Consider the following 22,231-nt stretch of genomic DNA (forward strand, 5'->3'; position numbering starts at 1 on the left):
TCCACAAACACTATTACACTATTTCTTGGACGAAACACCCGTTTAATGATTAGGATTACTGTTTATATTAATCTGGACATTTCCATGTATAGTATATGACCTAAAATAGTGTTCAACCAAGTTTGTACTTTTTCTTTTCAGTGGGGGCGGCACGGTGGCTAAGTGGGTAGCACTGTCGCCTCACAGCAAGAAGGTCCTGGGTTCGATCCCCAGGTGGGGCGGTCCGGGTCCTTTCTGTGCGGAGTTTGCATGTTCTCCCCGTGTCTGCGTGGGTTTACTCCGGGTGCTCTGGTTTCCTCCCACAGTCCAAAGACGTGCAAGTGAGGTGAATTGGAGATACTAATTTGTCCATCCATGACTGTGTTCGATATAACCTTGTGAACTGATGAATGTTGTGTAATGAGTAATTACCGTTCCTGTCATGAATGTAACCAAAAGTGTAAAACATGACGTTAAAATCCTAATAAACAAACAAACAAACAATCTTTTCAGTGGCGTGTTAACATGAAATGATGTGAGGTGGTCATAGGTGTGCGTATATCGGGGATTTTACAACGGCTTTGAACGCGGCTCAGCCAATCAGATTTTAGGACCGGAACTATCCGTTTTATAAAAGAAGTTTGAAAACAGTAATTCTCTATCATTAATATTGTTTCCGCTGCTAATGGGATATACACTGATCAGCCATAACATTAAAACCACCTCCTTGTTTCTACACTCACTGTCCATTTTATCAGCACCATATAGAAGCACTTTGTAGTTCTACAATTACTGATTGTAGTCCATCTATTTCTCTACATACTTTTTTAGCCTGCATTCACCCTGTTCTTCAGTGACCCACACAGGACCACCACAGAGCAGGTATTATTTTAGGTGGTGGATCATTCTCAGCACTGCAGTGACGATGACATGGTGGTGGTGTGTTAGCAGACGCTCTTATCCAAAGCGACTTACAGTACTGTGACAGTATATTGTCTAAGCAATTGAGAGTTGAGGGCCTTGCTCAAGGGCCCAACAGTGGCAACCTTTCAATTACTAATCCAGTACTTTAACCACTAGGCTACAACTGCCTTGTGGCACTGCAGTGACACTGATATGGTGGTGGTGTTTAAGAACTCCTACCTAGTTGGTCCACCTTGTAGATGTAAAGTGGTCCTGGTGGGGTCCTGACCATTGAAGAACAACATGAAAGGGGGCTAACAAAGCATGCAGAGATACAGATGTACTACAGTCAGTAATTGTAGAACTACAAAGTGCTTCTATATGGTAAGTGGAGCTGATAAAATGGACAGTGAGTGTAGAAACAAGGAGGTGGTTTTAATGTTATGGCTGATCAGTGTAAGTTTGGCCTTCATGTGAATTGAACTGGAACTGTAAACCCTCACGAGTGAACCTAGTGACCTAGTTCCTAACGGGGTGTTAATTTATATCAGTGTTGTTTTGGCGCCTGCTTCGCCCATTTATTCTGCCCTGTCTCTGTCCTCAAACCTTTTTCACCTCTGTCCCTGCAGGAGGACTCCCTTGTGCCTCCTTCCCAAACTCCTCCTCCTGATTCAGTGCAGGATGGCACCGCCTCTGCCACAGCCCAACCCCATCGTGTGGTAGAGGTGGCCATCCCTCATGTAGGAACCTTCGTCATTCAGTCAAAAGAGGGGGGGTACGATGACCAGGTAGCACCCCTTGGTGACACTGTTTGTTGTGTGTGGTGTGGGGTTCATAACGAGCTGTTCGGCAGCAGCGTCATTAACAGACTGTTAGCATATACAGAGCTCCACGCATTCAGCATTTTGCTTTCTTTGTACGTGGGTTGAACATTAATTATGTTAGGATCCCTGCATGTTTACTAGGTCTAAGCCGGCGTGTTTTACTAACAAGTTTACAAAACTTTGATGCAATTTCAATGACGCCGAAAGAATGCAATACACAACATACAATGACATACAATCCAGACTTTTTGAACCTGCTGCAATCCTTTTGTCTGTTTGTGGTCACAGCAGCACCAAGTCGCTTCACACACACTTTACACTGTGCTTTCCAAGGACACTGAAGTCACATCCAGAGAAAGCCTTCATGATGAGTGCTTTTTTTCTGCCACTGTAAAATCTAGGCAGATTATCGCCCAGTGTAACACTGACTTTAATGCAGCAAGTAGCTTTGGTGTGTCTGTTTTTCTAACACAGAGATGATCGACTGCTGGCTGTTTTTATGTGATTAGCATTTCTGTGTGAGTGCTGGGAATAAATAAAGTGACTGTTCTGTATTAATCTGCTTTCCTTCCTTGAGCAGACAATGATGACTCCAAACATGCAAGGTATTATAATGGCCATTGGCAAAACCAGGAGTGTGTATGACAAGTGTGGGCCTGAAGCCGCCTTCTTCAAGGTACTTCTCGCACGATTGGTGCCTGACTGACTAATTCTGACACGGGTCAGCCCAGTGACTGTGCTAACCTCGCCCTTGTTTTGCCTGCTTTTTATTATTCCTCCCTTTATATACACTTTCAAGCTTTGGTAAAACCGTTCCTTGCTTTCAATACAAAAAAATTACAACTGAACCTGAAACTTTACATTTTGGTGCACTTCATTGCACCACCCAAACAACTTATTTTGCAAAGGCCTAATTGGGCTAGAATTAAGCTCTTGGAATGAGCTTATGCTGAATATATCTTTTGAATAAATATGAACATGTTCCCATGATTCAGCTGAAGAACAGTAGCAGAAATTAAAACCACCTCCTTGTTTCTACACTCTCAGTCCATTTTATCAGCTCCACTTACCATATAGAAGCACTTTGTAGTTCTACAATTACTGACTGTAGTCCACCTGTTTTTCTACATGCTTTTTTAACCTGCTTTCACCCTGTTCTTCAGTGGTCAGGACCCCCACAGGACCACCACAGAGCAGGTATTATTTAGGTGGTGGATCATTTTCAGCACTGCAGTGACACTGACATGGTGGTGGTGTGTTAGTGTGTGTTGGGCTGGTATGAGTGGATCAGACACAGCAGTGCTGCTGGAGTTTTTAAATACCATGTCCACTCACTGTCCACTTTATAAGACACTCCTACCTAGTTGGTCCACCTTGTAGATGTAAAGTCAGACACGATCGCTCATCTATTGCTGTTGTTTGAGTTGGTCATCTTCTAGACCTTCATCAATGGTCACAGGACGCTGCCCATGGGGCGCTGTCGGCTGGATATTTTTGGTTGGTGGATTATTCTCAGTTCAGCAGTGACAGTGAGGTGTTTAAAAACTCCATCAGCGCAGCTGTGTTTTATCCACTCATACCAGCACAACACACACTAACACACCAAGTCAGTGTCACTGTAGTGCTGAGAATGATCCACCACGCAAATAATACCTACTCTGTAGTGGTCCTGGGAGAGTCCTGACCATTGAAGAACAGTATAAAAGGGGGCAAACAAAGCATGCAAAGAAACAGATGGACTACAGTCAGTAATTGTAGAACTACAAAGTGCTTCTATATGGTAAGTGGAGCTGATAAAATGGACAGTGAGTGTAAAAACAAGGAGGTGGTTTTAATGTTATGGCTAATCAGTGTATTATTCCACTGTAAACTGGCAGCATGTTTTTTTTTTTGTCATTTAAAAAGTTCAAGATATTAACCTTGGTGCTTTTTACTCTTTATGTTTGCTGAGATTTATATCTTACTAGCAAATAACTAGGACAGCAACAAACTCCCAATGTTGGACTTTTGGTTTTGGTCAGTTTAGGATTGTAATGGTAGAAGTCTAATTTTGCTAAATAAGGAAAATGTGACTCGGGTGGCTCTACTGACCACTCCTTATTGCTGCTGAAGTATTTGCGGATATTCACGGATAGCAGTGCTCTCTCCGATAGCAGAGACTTGACTGCGGGCATGCTGGAGGGGGCACATGGTAGTCTGCAGGTGTGTGCAGCAGCAGAGGAAGTTACAATCAGGGGGTTTAAAACTAGATTTGGAGTAAAAGGGGAAAATGCAAAAATCTGTGTAAAATTATATATGTATATGTAAAACAACAAGGAAAGACCTTTGTTTTCAGCTTAACATTGCTTAGCATCTGGAAGTCTAATAGCCAAACGTATCTCTCTCTGCAAGCATTACTTATGTAGCTGTGGTAAAGACGTTGTACACTGGGACCTGGTTTGCAGTTTGTTCTCTAATTAATTTTTTTGGGTGGCGTTAAGGTCAGGGCTTCCACATCAAACTCTGCAAACCATTTGCGTATTGTGAGCAAAAGGCACCACCTTGCCAAACCCTGACAGTACAGGTGAAACAGTGATAGCCAACTGAATTGTTCTCCTGGCAGGCTGCATAAACAGAGAACACAGTTTCATCGTTTTACAGCATCCCAGCTGAGACCTGGCATTGCACATGGTGACCTTTGGCTTGTGTGCAGCTACCATGGCCATGCAGACTCAATTCACTGTTCTGTCTTTTGCTTCTCATCACTCGAATTAGATGTAAAGTGGTATCTTTTTAGTCATGCAGTTTGCACAGTGCTAATCTGGTATCTAGAAGCTTTTCCTACCTGCTAGGAGCGTGAGTCCCATAACTCTAGTTTAAAACTGATGAAGCAAACTTTGCCTAGTGAGCATGTCTTAGCTGTTTGTGAATATTTGTTATTTTTTGGTCCGACTATGTGTTACCCAGCTAGTGGTTCCTCACTGTCAGCTTAGTTTATTTACTGTGAACGAACCTAATCACTCTTTTGATTCTGTGAATATTTTGGTTCATTTCTTATGACTTTGTTTACTTGCCTGCTGGGCATGACTGACTGCAACCGTCCCCTTATTAATTTTTTTTTAGCTTTTGCTACTTCTGTGTCTTATTGATTGGCAATGCCTGTCACTCTTATGACTGACAGCACTTGAGACAGGCATCGTCTGTAGCCGAGGGCTGTTTTGTTCCCAGCGTTGGTATGGTAGATGACAGATCATCATCAGCGTTCAAGCTCTGTCAACTCTCGTAGATCTGGAGTGTTATAGATTCTGATTCATCTGAAAATGTCTTCTTTAATAACAGTTGTTTTTCCCCCCATCATCCATTATGCCACCCATTCATTTGACCTCCCATTAATACACTGATTGTGAACTATGTATTTGTAAAGTATATCTGAAGGATTTGTGGACACCTAATCATCAAATCCAGAACCAAGAGTTTGTCTATTATTTTGCTGCTCCAACAGTTTTAAGACTTTTGGAAAGGCTTTTACAAGATTTTGGATCATGACTTTAAAGCTTCACTTCCATTCATCCACAGATTATTAGTAGTTTCCGGCAATTATGTTGGCCCACAAGACCTGGCTCACAGTAGGTGTTCCAAATTCATCAAATAGGGTTAAGGTTAGGGTCTGTCATCACATCAAACTATTTTTTTTATGGATCAGGCATTGTGAATCAGGGAACTGCCTGAAGTTGGTTCCACTTTGGCTCCTATTCCTGATGAGGCTTTTCATAGGATTTTGAAGTGTGCATTTGTAAGGTCAGGCACTGAGTTAGACAAAAAGTTCTGGCTCACAATCTAATTACGATTCATCCCAAAGGTGTTCAGTAGTGTTAAGGTCATAGCTCTTTGCAGGTCACTGAAGTTCTTTCAACCAAACTTATCAAACCATGTCTTTTTAGACCTTGCTTTGTCCCTAGTGGCACAGTTGTGTTACCACCAATTTAAAAGTATACAATTCCGTATACACAATTGATTGTCTATACCTGTTAGCCGTTGGTTATGCTAAAGCACCTGAACTCGAAGTCATTACAAGGAGTGTCCACACACTTTTAGACACATAGTGTGAGCACTATTTTCTTTATTGCCCACCCCATAAACTGCCCCAGATTATTTATTTCGTGCCAAATTGTACAGTTGTAGCTGTAAATTGTAGCCAGCTTTAGTGTTATCATCTAGCAGTCCATCAGACTCCAGAGATCAAGTCCAATTCCTGTGTGATTTATACCAATCTGTCTAAGGCCTGTGTGCAGATGCTTAGTCAGCCTAGAAAACCCAGTCAAGCAAGCATTTCTTCTAGAGTAAGTTTGGTAGTGTGCTTCAGTAGTTTTATAACGCTTTACATGTAAGCTATTGTTGCTGCAAGATCTATCTACATTACACCAGTGATGTTTTGGCAAAGCAAAAACATGTATATTGAATTTTGGTCATGTAGTGTATATCCTAATACATGTTATTCTTAATTAAACAGTTTAATTAATGTTTAGGGGTCACATTGGCACAATGGGTCTACATATCTGATTAGGGACAGTTTTTATGCCGGGTGTCCTCCCTGATGTTGTGGCCAGTTGGGACTCCGCTCATGTCACTGTGGCCACCTCCAGCTCCGTTTGAGGGGGCTGGGGTTGTCATGTGTCCCCTCTTTTCACCTGCTGGGGACAGGTTCACACAGTGCAGTATTGTGCGTGAAGAGCCACATACTGGGATTCGAGATCAACTGCCCTCTGTGCAGACACCTCGTCAGCAGAGGCCGCACTTGCACCAGTGACGATAATCCCTGTTTCGGCCATTGTCCCTTCCCCCTACAGATCCACAGCCCTGTCAGTCGGTTTGTAGGATAGCTAGGATTCAAATTTAAGAGCTTGAGATTAGGGCTGCAACTAACGATTATTTTAGTAGTCGACTAATCTGACGATTATTTTTTCGATTAGTCGACTAGTCAGCGATTATCTCTGCCTTAACATAAAACCCTGTTATTAAATTAAAATAATGACCCATGAAACATGAATATGAAACTTAAGCTTGATAGTTTAATTAAATATATTTGAAACATTAATACACAATCACAATAAAAAAAATTCAATGAAATAAGAAAGCTTTGGACAGCATTAGAAACTGTTATGTTTCAGAAGTTATCACTCTGGAAGTCAAAAACATTTATAACATGTGGTTGAGAAACATGTGAATGCTGTCTGTGAAGATCTCAGCCATCTGAGGGGTGCATGAATCTCTTCTCTTCTCATCCACACACCATTGCTTAGTGCTGTTAATAGAAAGCACAAAAGAGAAAGCTGTATTAATGATCACAAACTGAAGGCTATGTATCATAGTTTATTACAAATAGTGTACTGGCTACGCCAACTAAACCATAACAGGTTAAATGTCTTAACTGAATTATCTGCTGAGCTAACTAGCTATCATTAAGTGGATGAGGCTTATTATTTAGAATGAATGCTCTCATTAACGAGAGCAAAAATATGGAAGACGAGACAGGGTAACGTTAGGCTATAATGTTAAGTTATATAACGTTACTCATATAAATGACTGATTAACTATAGCAGTTAATGAGTTAGCTAGCAAACAAACCTGAAAAATAGCAAACTCTTAGATAGTTTTCCGACAAGTACTCTAGCATTAACAAACATGAACTACGTTGGTTAAAGCACAAAGCGGTGTAAAAACTTACCTGAATAACGCTGGTCATCACGGCTGCAAGGCGTTTCACCGGAGTGCTGGTGTGAAACCATAACTCTGCTCTGTAGTGTCTGCGTCCAGCTCGTTTCTTTGGGTTATTTTGGCTGAAATACTTTAGAAAGTTTCGGTCTCTTTATCTTTGCCTCTCTGTCTTCATAAACTCCCCGCTGTGCCATGGAAGCGATGCTGCGCCGCCTGCAGTCCCTTTAGTGCGTTGCATCAATAACGACTAGTCGACAGTGAAATTCCACGTCGACAAATTTTTATAGTCGACGTTATCGATTACGTCGACTAATCGTTGCAGCCCTACTTGAGATCTTAGTTGGACTAGTGTGTTTTACCGCTGCACCACTCGAGCACACAACCTAAGAAACTAAGCTGTTTCAGCCATCTCATTCCCACTGGATACTGGTCTGTCATGTTTGTGTAGACGCCCGACCGGCTGTTAGCACCGCTGAGATTCAAATAGTGTTTTACCTCTGCGCCATGTTGGGGAAATCCATGTGCATGATTTCTGTTGTCAGTAATGTAATGCATTGACAGATTTATCCTGTGATTAATCCTGTGTTCATGTCTTGCTGTTGTGGGATTGCTTTGTGATGGAGCTTTTTTACACACTAATCTCTTTTTTTGGTCCAAAAATGTTGACCAGCTTGAATTTAAGTCTGTTAAGGTTCTTACCTGAGGCACCTCAATCACCCTCTGCTTATACTGGTCTCTTATTTACTTATTAAATCGTTTAAAAAAATAATGAAATCTTCCATCTTTCTTATTCTGCTGGCAGGCACTTAAAGTCGAGTACACACGCTTGTTAAGGTTAGCACAGGAGGACACGCCCCCTCAGAATGACCATCGGCTGCAGCACGTCCTTGTCTACTTCATCCAGAACCAGGCTCCCAATAAGATCCTGGAAAGAACCCTGCTCATGCAGTTTGCTGACAGAAACCTTGGCTTCGATGAGAGGTAAAAAGCTTTTTTAGGTGTTTCTAGTTTCTATTTATCAAATATAATTTGGGATCATTGTTGTCATTGGAAAAATACCAGTTCAAGCCCTGACTATTCTGCAAAAATTTGTGACCAGTAGTCCATGAGAGTATAAATGCTGCTGAGCTTTGGGAGAAAAGAAAAGCATTTATGTCCTCTGTCAATCAGGGAAACACCAGGATATGGATTCCTTTTCTACACTGCTACCCAGACAGAAAGTCTTGGGTTATTTACAATGCTTTTCAGTTGGCCACTCAGTTAGTGCAGCAGGGTTTGAATCCCCAGCTGTCCTATTGGCCATTTGGGCATCTACATACAGACATTATTGGCTATGTCTAAGGAAGAAGAAATGACCGAGAAAACCATACCCACTGCAACACTGACCAGGGTAAAATGATGGTAAACACGAAAACGATGATGATGACTTTTTGTTTCGATGTAGCACAAAGTTCTTGCTTCTTCCTCCTGACTGTCTTGCTTTCTTAAAAGTCCTTCTTTGAAGGTCCTGGGTTTGATCCCCAGGTGGGGCGGTCCCGGTCCTTTCTGTGTGGAGTTTGCATGTTTTCCCCGTGTCTGCGTGGGTTTACTTTGGGTGCTCCAGTTTCCTCCCACAGTCCAAAGACATGCAAGTGAGGTGAATTGAACCTTGTGTGTAATGAGTAACTACTGTTCCTGTCATGAATGTAACCAAAGTGTAAAACATGACGTCAAACAAAAAAACACATGTCCTTCTTTGAGCATTTTCCCTGCCCAGTGTGCCACACAGTCCATATTAATAAGTGATGTGATTTCCTCTTCCTTCTCTTCTTTTTGAGAACTGAAATATGATTTAGACCCACAACACAAACACACAGCTCTTTTTCTTTTCTGTTTTTTTTTTTTTTTAGTAATAATGAATGATCCATGGCTCAGGTGCGAGGCCTCGGGTCCCGGCTCACCATCACTTCATCTCGTTTGGCATTTAAGTCACCTGCACTGTGTGCACTGCACTTTATAATGACCATGTTCTTTCTCTGTTAGATGTAAGAGCATCATGAAAGTGGCACGAGCAAAACTTGAGCTTATCAAGCCTGATGAAGTCAACTTGGAAGAGTATGAGGTGAGTCGTCAGTAAAAGTGCTATTCATGTACTATTTTTTTATTCTTTTTTTTTTTTTATATTTATTTGAATGCATTACAGGCAATATTTAGTCTTTTTTCATACAGCTCTAATGGAACGTTTAGATGAATGAATTATTGTGTATTTAGGAAAATACATTTAGGCAAATTTAGGCAGATTTTTATGATTGAAAATGTGAAATCCCAAGTTAAATCTTGGTGTGGTGTAACAAAAATACAACCCTGGTCCTGTCTGAACTGACTTGGCTTTTTCTGTGGACAGATATGGCATCAAGACTACAGGAATTTCCGGGAGACTACAATCTTTCTGATGATTGGCCTTGAGCTGTTTCAGAAGAAAAGGTAGGTTTTTTTTTTCTTAATCGAAAGGTGTTGTTTTTTTTCTAAATCGATGTTCTGAATAGTAGGTCTGTGGCGTATGAGTGTGGCAGCTCGGAAGAGTTACTCTAATAGCACCTGAAATCTCTGGTCACCTTCGCAGTAATTGATTAACGTGATTTCCTCTGCTGCTTGACCAACACTACAAGCACAGTATGTGCAAAACTACATACTACTGTCCTAAATACTAAACCAAATTAGTGATAGAGTAGTGTAGGGTACAGTACTATGTGATTTTAAACAGAGCCTAATACAGTTAATCAATAGTAATAGTAGTTTTAATGGGGGTTGTCTTCTTATATTGCACACAAACGCTAAAATCCTCAGTTCTCAATCTGAGCTGTGATGTTGACCTGGCCAGGTGTCCTAACAGGCACAGTTGGGGTCATCAGAATTTCTCGGCCCTGCTGCAGATGTGACCTCTGTAAGCATAGAATAGCAAAGCCGGTCCCTTTGTACACTATACAGCTTTCTGTGAAAACGTTCATTTGGCAGGTGAAAAGATGCAGTTGAAGCGTCGCATGACCGAGTCTGCGGTTCTCCTCTGTCTAAACAGAGGTGGTACAAGTGGCGAAAAAACTACGAGGGATCTTTCAAAAAGTTTCCGCACTTTTGTATTTTAGTTGGAAACAGTGAAGGCGGGAGGAGTAGTAACTGGTCGTGTCTAAGAGACTGAGAGAGCTTATAGTCTGGATTTAGTGCCATCTGATTTTCCCCTTTTTGGACTGCCCAAAGAAGCTTTAAGGGGAAGAAGATTTTCATGTGATGATGATGTAAAAGCGGCAGTGCATTTTTTGCAAATGGCATGAAAGGTTTGGAATGACGCTGGGGAAAAGCATGGAAAGGTAATTATGTAAAAAGTGATGTAATTTTTTTTTTTTTTTAATTATTAATAAATAGAGTAAAAAAAAGTGCAGAAACCCTCTTATTATTGAAGAACTGGAAACCACTAGATTGGCAGAAAAAAAGAAAAGGAGGGAGTAAAAAGAAGTCTTTTGTTATAATTTACCCAGAGAACTTGCTTCTCATTTCCACCAGGAGGCGATATAACCTTTTTTTTTTATCACAACCCTGCACAGCGAGACTTGAGACCTAATGAGAAATGTAAAGTATTTAATTAAAAAGTTTAATTATGTTATTTTTCTTTTTAAATAATTGATGTGTATTAAGAGCGACTGAATCACTCAAACGCAGTATAGTAACAGCACATTATTTTCACTAATGCTAATGTGCAGCTCTCACAGGACAGATTACGCTAAACTAACCGCGCCGTTCTGTCTCTTGCAGCTACGTGGAGGCGTTGATGTACCTGATCTTCTCATATCACTACAACAAAGAGCTTCTGTCCAAAGGGCCATACAGAGGGCATGACGAAGAGCTCATAGCCCATTACCGCAGAGAGTGCCTGCTGGTGAGTGTGTGCGTGGGTGCTTCGGCCTTTTGCCCCAGAGGTCAGAGTCAGCTCACCCCTCCCATCTGCGTCTTACATCTGCGTAAAGCAGTGCTTTATTCCAGAAATATATGTCTCCAGTGCCATCATTTTTTTCAAATGTGATAAATATTTATTAAATGTTCATCCAATGAAAATATAAATCAAACAAATCTGCTCAGAGTGCTTCAGATGTGCTTGAATTCATAACCCAATTAATGTTTAACATGAATTATGTGTCAGATTTCCTACTAGAAAACTCCCACTCCATCATCTGGTTCACAAACAGGATTATACACCGATCAGCCATAACATTAAAACCACCTCCTTGTTTCTACACTCACTGTCCATTTTGTCAGCTTAACTTACCATATAGAAGCACTTTGTAGTTCTACAGTTACTGACTGTAGTCCATCTGTTTCTCTGTATGCTTTGTTAGCCCCCTTTCACCCTGTTCCTCAATGGTCAGGACCCCACCAGGACCACCACAGAGCAGGTATTATTTATGTGGTAGATCATTCTCAGCACTGCAGTGACACTGACATGGTGGTGGTGTGTTAGTGTGTGTTGTGCTGGTATGAGTGGATAAGACACAGCAGCGCTGATGGAGTTTTTAAACACCTCACTGTCACTGCTGGACTGAGAATAGTCCACCAACCAAAAATATCCGGCCAACAGCACCCCGTGGGCAGCGACCTGTGACCACTGATGAAGGTCTAGAAGATGACCAACTCAGACAGCAGCAATAGATGAGCGATCGTCTCTGACTTTACATCTACAAGGTGGACCGACTAGATAGGAGTGTCTAATAGAGTGGACAGTGAGTGGACACGGTATTTTAAAACTCCAGCAGCGCTGCTTTGTCTGATCCACTCATACCATCAAGTGGGTAGCACTGTTGCCTCACAGCAAGAAGGTCCTGGGTTCCATCCCCAGGTGGGGCGGTTCGGGTCCTTTCTGTGTGGAGTTTGCATGTTCTCCCCGTGTCCGCGTGGGTTTCCTCCTGGTGCTCCGGTTTCCTCCCACAGTCCAAAGACATGCAAGTGAGGTGAATTGTAGACACTAAATTGTCCACGACTGTGTTCGATATAACCTTGTGAACTGATGAATGTTGTGTAATGAGTAACTACCGTTCCTGTCATGAATGTAACCAAAAGTGTAAAAACATGACGTTAAAATCCTAATAAACAAACAAACTGCAGGGCTGGGAATGATCCACCACCTAAATAATACCTGCTCTGTGGTGGTCTTGTGGGGGTCCTGACCATTGAAGAACAGGGTAAAAGCAGGTTGAAAAAGTATGTAGAGTAACAGATGGACTACAGTCAGTGATTGTAAAACTACAAAGTACTCCTATATGGTAAGTGGAGCTGATAAAATGGACAGTGAGTATACAAACAAGGAGGTGGTTTTAATGTTATGGCTGATCAGTGTATAAACAGTGCTTGCACTTACACAGACGTTGCAGAACCTGGGTGCAGGTGTCAGATGGTCGGGTGTAGCCAGTTAGCTCTAGCCGCTAACCGCCTGTTAGCCAGTGTATAATCTGTTCTGACAATAAGCAGCAGAACCTTTCCTTTTTATCTTCCCAGTCTAGTCATTTTCAATTCCGCTTACTCTTACGTGTTCAGTCGCCAGCCACATCTTTGACCCCAGCCAGCAGTGGATTCTCTCAGACAGCCATACCTCATACAGAGTGTCACACTATGCCCCTTGTGAACCCCCAACCACTAATACTGAGCTTCGACCAGTCTCTGAGATTGCGTTTCTTCAAAGACAACGAAAAACCCTTCCGACCTTCCCTCCCTCAGAGGGAGCTCGAGCTCTCCACGGTGGCCTGTTAGACCGTTGTGCCACACAAGCACCCATAAACAGTATTTTCTGATAGCTGTATTCTGCTTGTTATATTATAATATAATTATTATTTTACAATGTCCTTTTGTTTTGGGATGCCACATAGAGCATCAGAGGAGCACTTTTGAGCACCAGCATGGTGGTACAGCTGATAGATTGGGTGCCGCACTGTAACAGTGGTTTTGAGGTCCTTGGGTTCATTTTCACTACTGGTCACTTTCATAAGCTACGCTTTGCTTTCATTACATTGTGCTACTAAGCAGACCCCATGGTATTGAGTTCTAATGCTAACCACATTCTCTAGTTTAGAAAATTTTCCTTAAACCTGTTTGGTTTGAGCATGACAGAAGTAGCATTTATGCATAGAGACTTTAAGAGAAGGAGACTACAAAAGTGGAATTTAGTTCCCAATGTGTACTAGTTTGTTGTCACTTAAGATGAAGGTTGTGGTCTCTAGGTTGTGGTCTCTCACAGACCCGCCAAACTCAGGTCTTATTAGACCCCAAAGTTTGGTACATTTGGGCATTTCAAAAAGCCCAGGTGAAATACCAGGTGATCTTTGGTACAGCTAAATATGATAAATTGAAGTTCGTTTAATTGAGCACAGGTGCAGATCACCTAAAGAGAAGGGAACTACAAGCTTAGAACCCAGTGTTCTATGGTCACTCGGGGTCACCTGGGGTGTCTTCTCACTTGCAAATTTTTTCTGTACCTGAGTCCCAGAGTTTGGTTGATTTAAACATGTGTAAAACCTTAAAACAAGGAACTGGCGCTCGCTTAAGCCAACTCCTATTTGGAATGCGATGTGCGTAAAAGCAAGCGATTCTAAGGCCATTAAGAGAGTTCTGTGATTGGTCAGTCATATCATGTGATTTGGAATTCTGGCTGGAAACAGAATGCTGTAATCAGTGGTCTCAGTGCCAAAAATGAAAGATAAAAGATGGGACTACTAGCAACCGACCCAGTTCTGATTTTTGCATATTTAAAATGTGCATTCAGAACAACACAATACACAACGTTACCAAAAGTATGTGGACACCTGACCACCAGCTTCTGACATCCCTATCTCAAAGACATGGACATTAATCTGGAGTTGTTTTTCTTTGCTCCTATACCAGATTCAATGCTTCACTGATGGCTTTCCATACTGTTTGGATTGTGTGTGGAAATTTCAGTTGACATTCCAGTTCATCCCAATGCTCTTCAGTAGGGTTGATATCAGTGTTTCTGCAGTCTCTTCACATTTTTTCAACTTCAGACTCAGTTTTTATGGACTGTGATTTGTTTAGAAGGACACAGACATGTGAGGAAAAGGAAACGCGCCGAATGTTTTAAACAAATGAGTTATTTTGTTTAAGTATTTATTTATTTGTTAGCAATTGAAGTGGCTGAAACTGTCAGGGCGGTCAACTTTACTTTTGGCCATATTGTGTAGTTCTGGGCTTTTTCAGTATTTCAGCTCTAATTCGAGCTTCTAGTGCTAAATCAGTGATTGATTTTAATTTGATAATGGCTTACATTTTGCTGCTCTGGTACATTTCAAACATCTGGATAAACCACGTGTTTTGAATACATCATGTAATGACCTATGATAGCCATTGAGAATCCCTCTGGTCTTTTCCATTCCTTATTCAGCTTGTTTAGCCTGTTTGAAACCCTCCAGCCACCGGAGTGGCTTTTGTAGACACTGTATTGCTAAACTGATCTTTGAAGTCACACACAGTTTGTTTTTTGTTTTCTGTCACATTTACGAACGAATGGACGATCAGAGGTTGTGGTGTTTAAATTCCCTGTCAGTTTTTTTTTTTTTTTTTTTTATCGAATAATCATCAGCCGTTTTCCACTCTGTGGTGCTTTCTGTGACTGGGTGCTGGTTCTAAGAACTTAGGTGGCCCAGGTCTGCACCCAGTAACCCTACTCTGCTATTGTGCTCCTAATGTAATCATTGGGCTGCGACTAGGAAACAGACGCTGCTGTAAATGTAAACACATTACCGGGCCGTTGTCCTCGTTTCAACTTTTGGAACTGTGCAGGAGACCTGGCCTCCTCTCAAGCCTGGCTGGTTCCCTTGCTGTTCTGCTTTAATTGAAAATACTGCTAACATTGACATAGCTAATGCACTGTGGTGCTTTTTCCTCCTTTAATGCAGCACCCACCTATTGGCTAATTCCGCAGTCGACTCGCAGAGGCCTGCAAGGTCAACAAGGTTGCTTGTGCTGCAAAGGCTCTCGAGAGCGGCGTGCAAAAGCCGGGAGCGCATCAGCAGGCACGTCAGCCCTTGCGTCAATAATGGAAAAAAAGGCTCAGCAGCATTTCTTTAGCTAAGAGGAGAACTAGGGCTGAAAGTTCACAGTGTTGTGTTAGATGATCTTATGTTTCTTATTTTATGTGTGTGTGTGTGTGTATGATGTTTACAGAAGCTGAACGAGCATGCGGCTGCACTGTTTGAGACTGGCGAGGAGCCGGAAGTGAACAGTGGCCTAAGCATCATGAACGAGCTGGTGGTGCTATGCATACCGCTTCTGCTTTTAGATGAGACAGAGGAGAAAGACATGGTTGCCGTGGAAGACATGAGGAACCGCTGGTGCTCCTATCTTGGCCAGGAAATGGAGCGTAAGTGGAAAAGCACAAACTGACCACCACTTGGGTGGAAAACAGGCACCTGGAACAGCTTCTCTCTTACCTGAAATGTAGATCAGCCAAGATTTGTTGTGTGCTGTGAATCTAAAAACATTAAAGTTTAGGGCTCCATGTTTAATGCTTATTACAAGTGATATAAAACGGGGTGAAATTTTAATGAAAGTTTTGCAACTCCTATATCACCCACATGACCATTTACTCAGTGGGTACCACTGTCACCTCACAACAAGGAGGTCATAAGTACGATTCGCTGGTAGAGCAGTCCAGGTCCTTGCTGAGTATGCATGTTCTCCCTGTACCTGTGTGGGTTACACCTTAATGCCCCGGGTTCCCTCTCACAGTCCAAAGCCATGTAAGTGAGGTGAATTGGAGATACAAAAATTGCCTGTGACGATGTTTGACGTTGAACTTGAACTGATGAATCATGCGTAACCTGTAACTACCTGTTCTGTCATGAACATAACCAAAGTGGAAAATATGATGTTAAAATTCTAATAAATAAATAAACCCTATATCACCCATGCAAAACGTTATTGCCACACTATAATTAATAACTGGTTGTGCCACTTGTTGCAGCAACAACTGCAAACAAACTTTTCGGATCACTGAAAATGATCTAAGTGTCCTAAGTATTCATTTTTTTTATATAGGGTGTCCCAAAATTCACACAAGATTTGAATTTGGCGCCATTTGTGCGGTAAAGATCATGCGATTTAACGCCGTTGGACTTTTTTCTTTGGGTTTTTTTGAAGTCTAAGGTTTATGCCATTAAGCCCACGACCACCCACGCCTTGAAGGAGGAAATTGAGCGCTGTATCAACGAAATTCAGCCACATTTATGCAAAACAGTCATGGAAAATTTCATGGGCCAGCTGTAGTCTAGTGGTTAAGGTACTGGACCAGTGATCAGAGGGTTGCTGGTTCAAGCCCCACTACTGCCAGGTTGCTGCTGTTGGGCCCTTGAGCAAGGCCCTTAACCCTCAATTGCTCAGACTGTATACTGTAACTGTAACCTGTAACTGTAAGTCGCTTTGGATAAAGGCGTCCGCTAAATGCTGAAAATGTAAATGTAAATTTCGACAAAAGAGTGCGTATGTGCCAGCAAAGCCGTGGAGGCCATTTACCCGATATGCTATTCCATACATAACCCTATACTGTGTACTTTATGAATCAATTAAAAATTAACAATTTTTAATTAAAAACCTGTGTTCTCTATCAAAATTACTTCTTGCGTGAATTTTGGGACACCCTTTATAAGCAGACATATCTAACCCTGACTATATTTCAGTAAATGACACCCAATATCAAGGTATTTAATAGTTGGGGTCAAACAATTGTTGGAGAACTGTATGTGATGGCAACCTTGGAATCTTTTTATTCATTCATTCGTTCATTTTCATAGTTTACCACCCCTTATCTTGGTCAAGAGCAGCGTGGGTCTCTCAGCGTGGCTACCCCAAAAGCACACGGCACAAAGAAGTAACACACCCTAGACAGGACTTGCACATAGCTAATCATGTACAGTGTATCACAAAAGTGAGTACACCCCTCACATTTCTGCAGATATTTAAGTATATCTTTTCATGGGACAACACTGACAAAATGACACTTTGACACAATGAAAAGTAGTCTGTGTGCAGCTTATATAACAGTGTAAATTTATTCTTCCCTCAAAATAACTCAATATACAGCCATTAATGTCTAAACCACCGGCAACAAAAGTGAGTACACCCCTTAGTGAAAGTTCCTGAAGTGTCAATATTTTGTGTGGCCACCATTATTTCCCAGAACTGCCTTAACTCTCCTGGGCATGGAGTTTACCAGAGCTTCACAGGTTGCCACTGGAATGCTTTTCCACTCCTCCATGACGACATCACGGAGCTGGCGGATATTCGAGACTTTGCGCTCCTCCACCTTCCGCTTGAGGATGCCCCAAAGATGTTCTATTGGGTTTAGGTCTGGAGACATGCTTGGCCAGTCCATCACCTTTACCCTCAGCCTCTTCAATAAAGCAGTGGTCGTCTTAGAGGTGTGTTTGGGGTCATTATCATGCTGGAACACTGCCCTGCGACCCAGTTTCCGGAGGGAAGGGATCATGCTCTGCTTCAGTATTTCACAGTACATATTGGAGTTCATGTGTCCCTCAATGAAATGTAACTCCCCAACACCTGCTGCACTCATGCAGCCCCAGACCATGGCATTCCCACCACCATGCTTGACTGTAGGCATGACACACTTATCTTTGTACTCCCCACCTGATTGCCGCCACACATGCTTGAGACCATCTGAACCAAACAAATTAATCTTGGTCTCATCAGACCATAGGACATGGTTCCAGTAATCCATGTCCTTTGTTGACATGTCTTCAGCAAACTGTTTGCAGGCTTTCTTGTGTAGAGACTTCAGAAGAGGCTTCCTTCTGGGGTGACAGCCATGGAGACCAATTTGATGTAGTGTGCGGCGTATGGTCTGAGCACTGACAGGCTGACCCCCCACCTTTTCAATCTCTGCAGCAATGCTGACAGCACTCCTGCGCCTATCTTTCAAAGACAGCAGCTGGATGTGACGCTGAGCATGTGCACTCAGCTTCTTTGGACGACCAACGCGAGGTCTGTTCTGAGTGGACCCTGCTCTTTTAAAACGCTGGATGATCTTGGCCACTGTGCTGCAGCTCAGTTTCAGGGTGTTGGCAATCTTCTTGTAGCCTTGGCCATCTTCATGTAGCGCAAAAATTCGTCTTTTAAGATCCTCAGAGAGTTCTTTGCCATGAGGTGCCATGTTGGAACTTTCAGTGACCAGTATGAGAGAGTGTGAGAGCTGTACTACTAAATTGAACAAACCTGCTCCCTATGCACACCTGAGACCTAGTAACACTAACAAATCACATGACATTTTGGAGGGAAAATGATAAGCAGTGCTCAATTTGGACATTTAGGGGTGTAGTCTCTTAGGGGTGTACTCACTTTTGTTGCCGGTGGTTTAGACATTAATGGCTGTATATTGAGTTATTTTGAGGGAAGAATAAATTTACACTGTTATATAAGCTGCACACAGACTACTTTTTATTGCGTCAAAGTGTCATTTTGTCAGTGTTGTCCCATGAAAAGATATACTTAAATATCTGCAGAAATGTGAGGGGTGTACTCACTTTTGTGATACACTGTATGTATGTAGATGTCTGACTAGCTGGAAACACCCCTTTGGATTAGAACCCTGCATCCCTGCAGTAGTTAACAGGTTTGTGCAATTTCCTGCTGTGCTCCCTTGGAGTTCCCAATCACCCCCTTGGAGTCTTATGCGCTTTGTGTGCATTCATTTTGATAGTATGTTGCCGTCCTATCACCATTTCATTGCTTTATGTCTCTTTAGGTTACAATTATAGTTAGAACTGTCAGTTTAAGGGGAACCAGACTGACAGATTGGTCATTTGTTTTGATCACTTCATCAGCCATAACTGGTATAGCCACAACTGTTGGCAAAAGAGGTATATTATAGCTGAGTTTGAAGAGCTTGACCCACACAAACCAGACTCCTTTAGGATGAATTTGAACTTCTGTTGCAAGCCAGGCTTTCTCGTCTAACATTAGCTATACAAATGATCAATATAAATTAATTCCCACAGACACCAGAAGACTTATGCCAGATGTTATAGATGTTTTAGAATGGGATGTCTGACAAGCTCATGGTCAGGTGTCCACATACTATTGGAATTTTACCTGTTTGTGTATTTATCCCTGAACTTTAATTCCTTCTTGCAGCCAGTCTCCAGGAGAAGCTGACAGACTTCCTCCCCAAGCTACTCGACTGCTCGACGGAGATCAGGAGCTTCTCAGATCCGCCAAAGCTGCCACAATACTCCACGCTGGAGCTGTGCGAGCGCTTCGGCCGAGTCATGGCCTCGCTGATGGTCAAACGGACGCCAGCCGACGGCAGATGAGTCGCTCACGGACTGTTCTCAACCCGACGCCTTTCTCCAAAGCAGGGCTGCTTCGGCTGTTACCCATCTTAGTTATTTTATTGCTGCTATCGTTTTTTATTATTCTTATCATTATCAGTTGGAGATTTCACTCACGATTTAAAGCTAATGTGGCTCAGGGGGCTTGCAGAGAAGAACGAGAATGAGCATTAACAATGCAGAATTAAAACATTCACAATAAGAGCTTAGAATATGCAGTATGCTGCTCCAACGTTGTCAAGTGAGGTTGAGGATTTTCTTTGTTTTATTATTGGTTTGTTTTTATGTTTTTTGTTTTTTTTTCGTCCATCAATCGCTTTTTTCACAGGCGGCCCTTTTTGAAGTGAAAAGCAAAGACCTGCTGTTCTGCCATCCCCTTTATTACAGCATTATTGCATTTTGTTTGATTTTTTCTAAAGGACGGGACTGAACGCAATGACCAGGAGATACACAGATGGCTTGAGATGTATAGAGATGTGATGTAAAGGTCTCTTGACCTGAGGACTGCAGCTCTCAAAGCTTTGAAGTGCTATTGCAGGCAGCCACGGACCCCCCGCGGCTTGTTAATACATTGAGAGAATAAAGTTTTATTTATGGCGCTTTTAGGCCAGAAACCTGTTTTGCTCAATTAAAGCTTATTTTGATTTAAGTGGGTTTTAAATGAAAGTGTGCCGTGTTTCTTGGGTGATGGGAGTGGAACATTCTTCATGAGATAATATTAGCATTCGGCAATCCATCAAACTGTTCAGAGTGCTTTACACCATGCTCAATGTCCAAATGTTCACCTGGCACTGACAGATACAGAGCCACTCTCTGCCCTACAGGCACCGACAGGTACATTTATTGGTACTGTCTAGTGAAATGGTGTAGGACCAAAAGCCAAACCTCCATTTCTGGCCACACGGTGCCTGTCTGATCCAAGGCATCACACACAAACTTATTCACTCACATCTAGGAGCAGCCAGTCTACCTACTGGCTTGTTTCTAGACAGGTAAATGGTAAAACTTAATGCCCAAAGGACACAGGATAAGTCCATACACGTATTATCCAGGATCTTATCGTTGTGAAGTTGTGAGGCTCCAACACTAACAGCTGCACCACCTGATTGCCTGAATATGAATATTTATCTCTGGCATCTGTGCCAATTTTTTCCCACAATTTTCCTCCCAATCTAGTCGTATCCAATTACCCTGATTGCATTACGCTTCCCCTCTACCGATACAACCCTCCAGTGCTGACTGACGAGCTTTGCAACTGACACACGCCCCCTCCGACACGTGCAGTACCGACTGCATTTTTTCACCTGCACGAGGTGAGTTCATATGCGGATCAGCCATGTGCATGAAGAGCCACACCCTGATCAGCATTATTCCTCAACCCTGCACAGGTGCCATCAATCAGCCAGCAGAGGTCGTAATTGCAGCAGTTATGAGGAACCCTGGTCCGGATCATCCCACCCTGTGAACAACAGCCAATCGTTGTTCGTGTAGCCGCCCAGCCTAGCCGGATGGCAGAGCTGAGATTCGATACGATGTATTCGAAAGCCCAGCTCTGGTGTGCTAGCATATTTTACGACTGCGCCACATGAGCAGCTATGATGGAGATTTGATAGGTTTAAGCAGCAGGATCACCTGGCCTGAGATACGTCTGGTATAGGTGTCCAGGACCCTGTGTGTCTCCAGGACAGAGGTGAGAACTAAAAGTAATTTGTTACTGTACAGTCTTTGTACTGTGAGTATTTTTTAATACTTTAATCTTCTCACTTTAACTTACTTCAAATCAAAAGTCGTCTAATGTTTACTATCCACTTATTTAGTGTTAGGCTACATTACAATACGGTACACACCCAAATCCAGAACTATCTGTGCTGTACGTAATATGCTGTTGTATGTTTCCAGTTGCACATGGGAACCTCTGGAATTTGGGTGAGTTTGCTGAAGGTGAGGCTTGGACAGCATTATACACTAGACGCTTAGAAAAGAAATATGCAACACTGACTAAACAATAGTAGCAACAACGTGATGGTTTCCAGTTTTTTCTGCTGAAACAGTATTCCTGTTTTTTTCCACAGCACCACTTTAGTAAAACCCATTGCAATTGGTTTGAAACACTGTGCTTTTGTCTCTTTTACCCTGTTCCTCAATGGTCAGGACCCCCACAGTACCACCACAGAGCAGGTATTATTTAGGTGCTGGATCATTCTCAGCACTGCAGTGACAATGACACGGTGGTGGTGTGTTGGTGTGTGTTGTTTTAGTATGAGTGGATCAGACACAGCAGCGCTGCTGGACACCACCATGTCAGTGTCACTGCAGTGCTGAGAATGATCCACCACCCAAATAATAGCTGGGAGAGTCCTGACCATTGAAGAACAGCATGAAAGGGGGCTAATAAAGCATGCAGAGAAACATATGGACTACAGTCAGTAATTGTAGAACTACAAAGTGCTTCTA

At 42.4% G+C, this 22,231-nt stretch overlaps 1 protein-coding gene across 3 annotated transcripts in view; it reads left to right on the forward strand.

Annotated features, from left to right (window-relative positions):
- The window catches only part of usp25 (ubiquitin specific peptidase 25), a 39,854-nt gene extending 19,428 nt beyond the window's left edge, over positions 1 to 20,426 (forward strand). For 2 of the 3 annotated variants that reach the window (XM_063014783.1, XM_063014784.1), the window contains exons 19-26: positions 1,512 to 1,670; positions 2,287 to 2,382; positions 8,203 to 8,381; positions 9,423 to 9,501; positions 9,784 to 9,863; positions 11,187 to 11,310; positions 15,600 to 15,795; positions 19,581 to 20,426. In XM_063014783.1, coding sequence (XP_062870853.1) covers positions 1,512 to 1,670; positions 2,287 to 2,382; positions 8,203 to 8,381; positions 9,423 to 9,501; positions 9,784 to 9,863; positions 11,187 to 11,310; positions 15,600 to 15,795; positions 19,581 to 19,759 — 1,092 coding nt within the window. In that variant the 3' untranslated portion in view covers positions 19,760 to 20,426. The remainder of the gene's footprint in view (positions 1 to 1,511; positions 1,671 to 2,286; positions 2,383 to 8,202; positions 8,382 to 9,422; positions 9,502 to 9,783; positions 9,864 to 11,186; positions 11,311 to 15,599; positions 15,796 to 19,580) is intronic. The other variant, XM_063014785.1, reaches the window with a different exon arrangement.
- Positions 20,427 to 22,231: the final 1,805 nt, after the last annotated feature.

Source organism: Trichomycterus rosablanca, chromosome 18, assembly GCF_030014385.1.
Source record: "Trichomycterus rosablanca isolate fTriRos1 chromosome 18, fTriRos1.hap1, whole genome shotgun sequence".
Classification (NCBI taxonomy): Eukaryota; Metazoa; Chordata; class Actinopteri; order Siluriformes; family Trichomycteridae; genus Trichomycterus; species Trichomycterus rosablanca.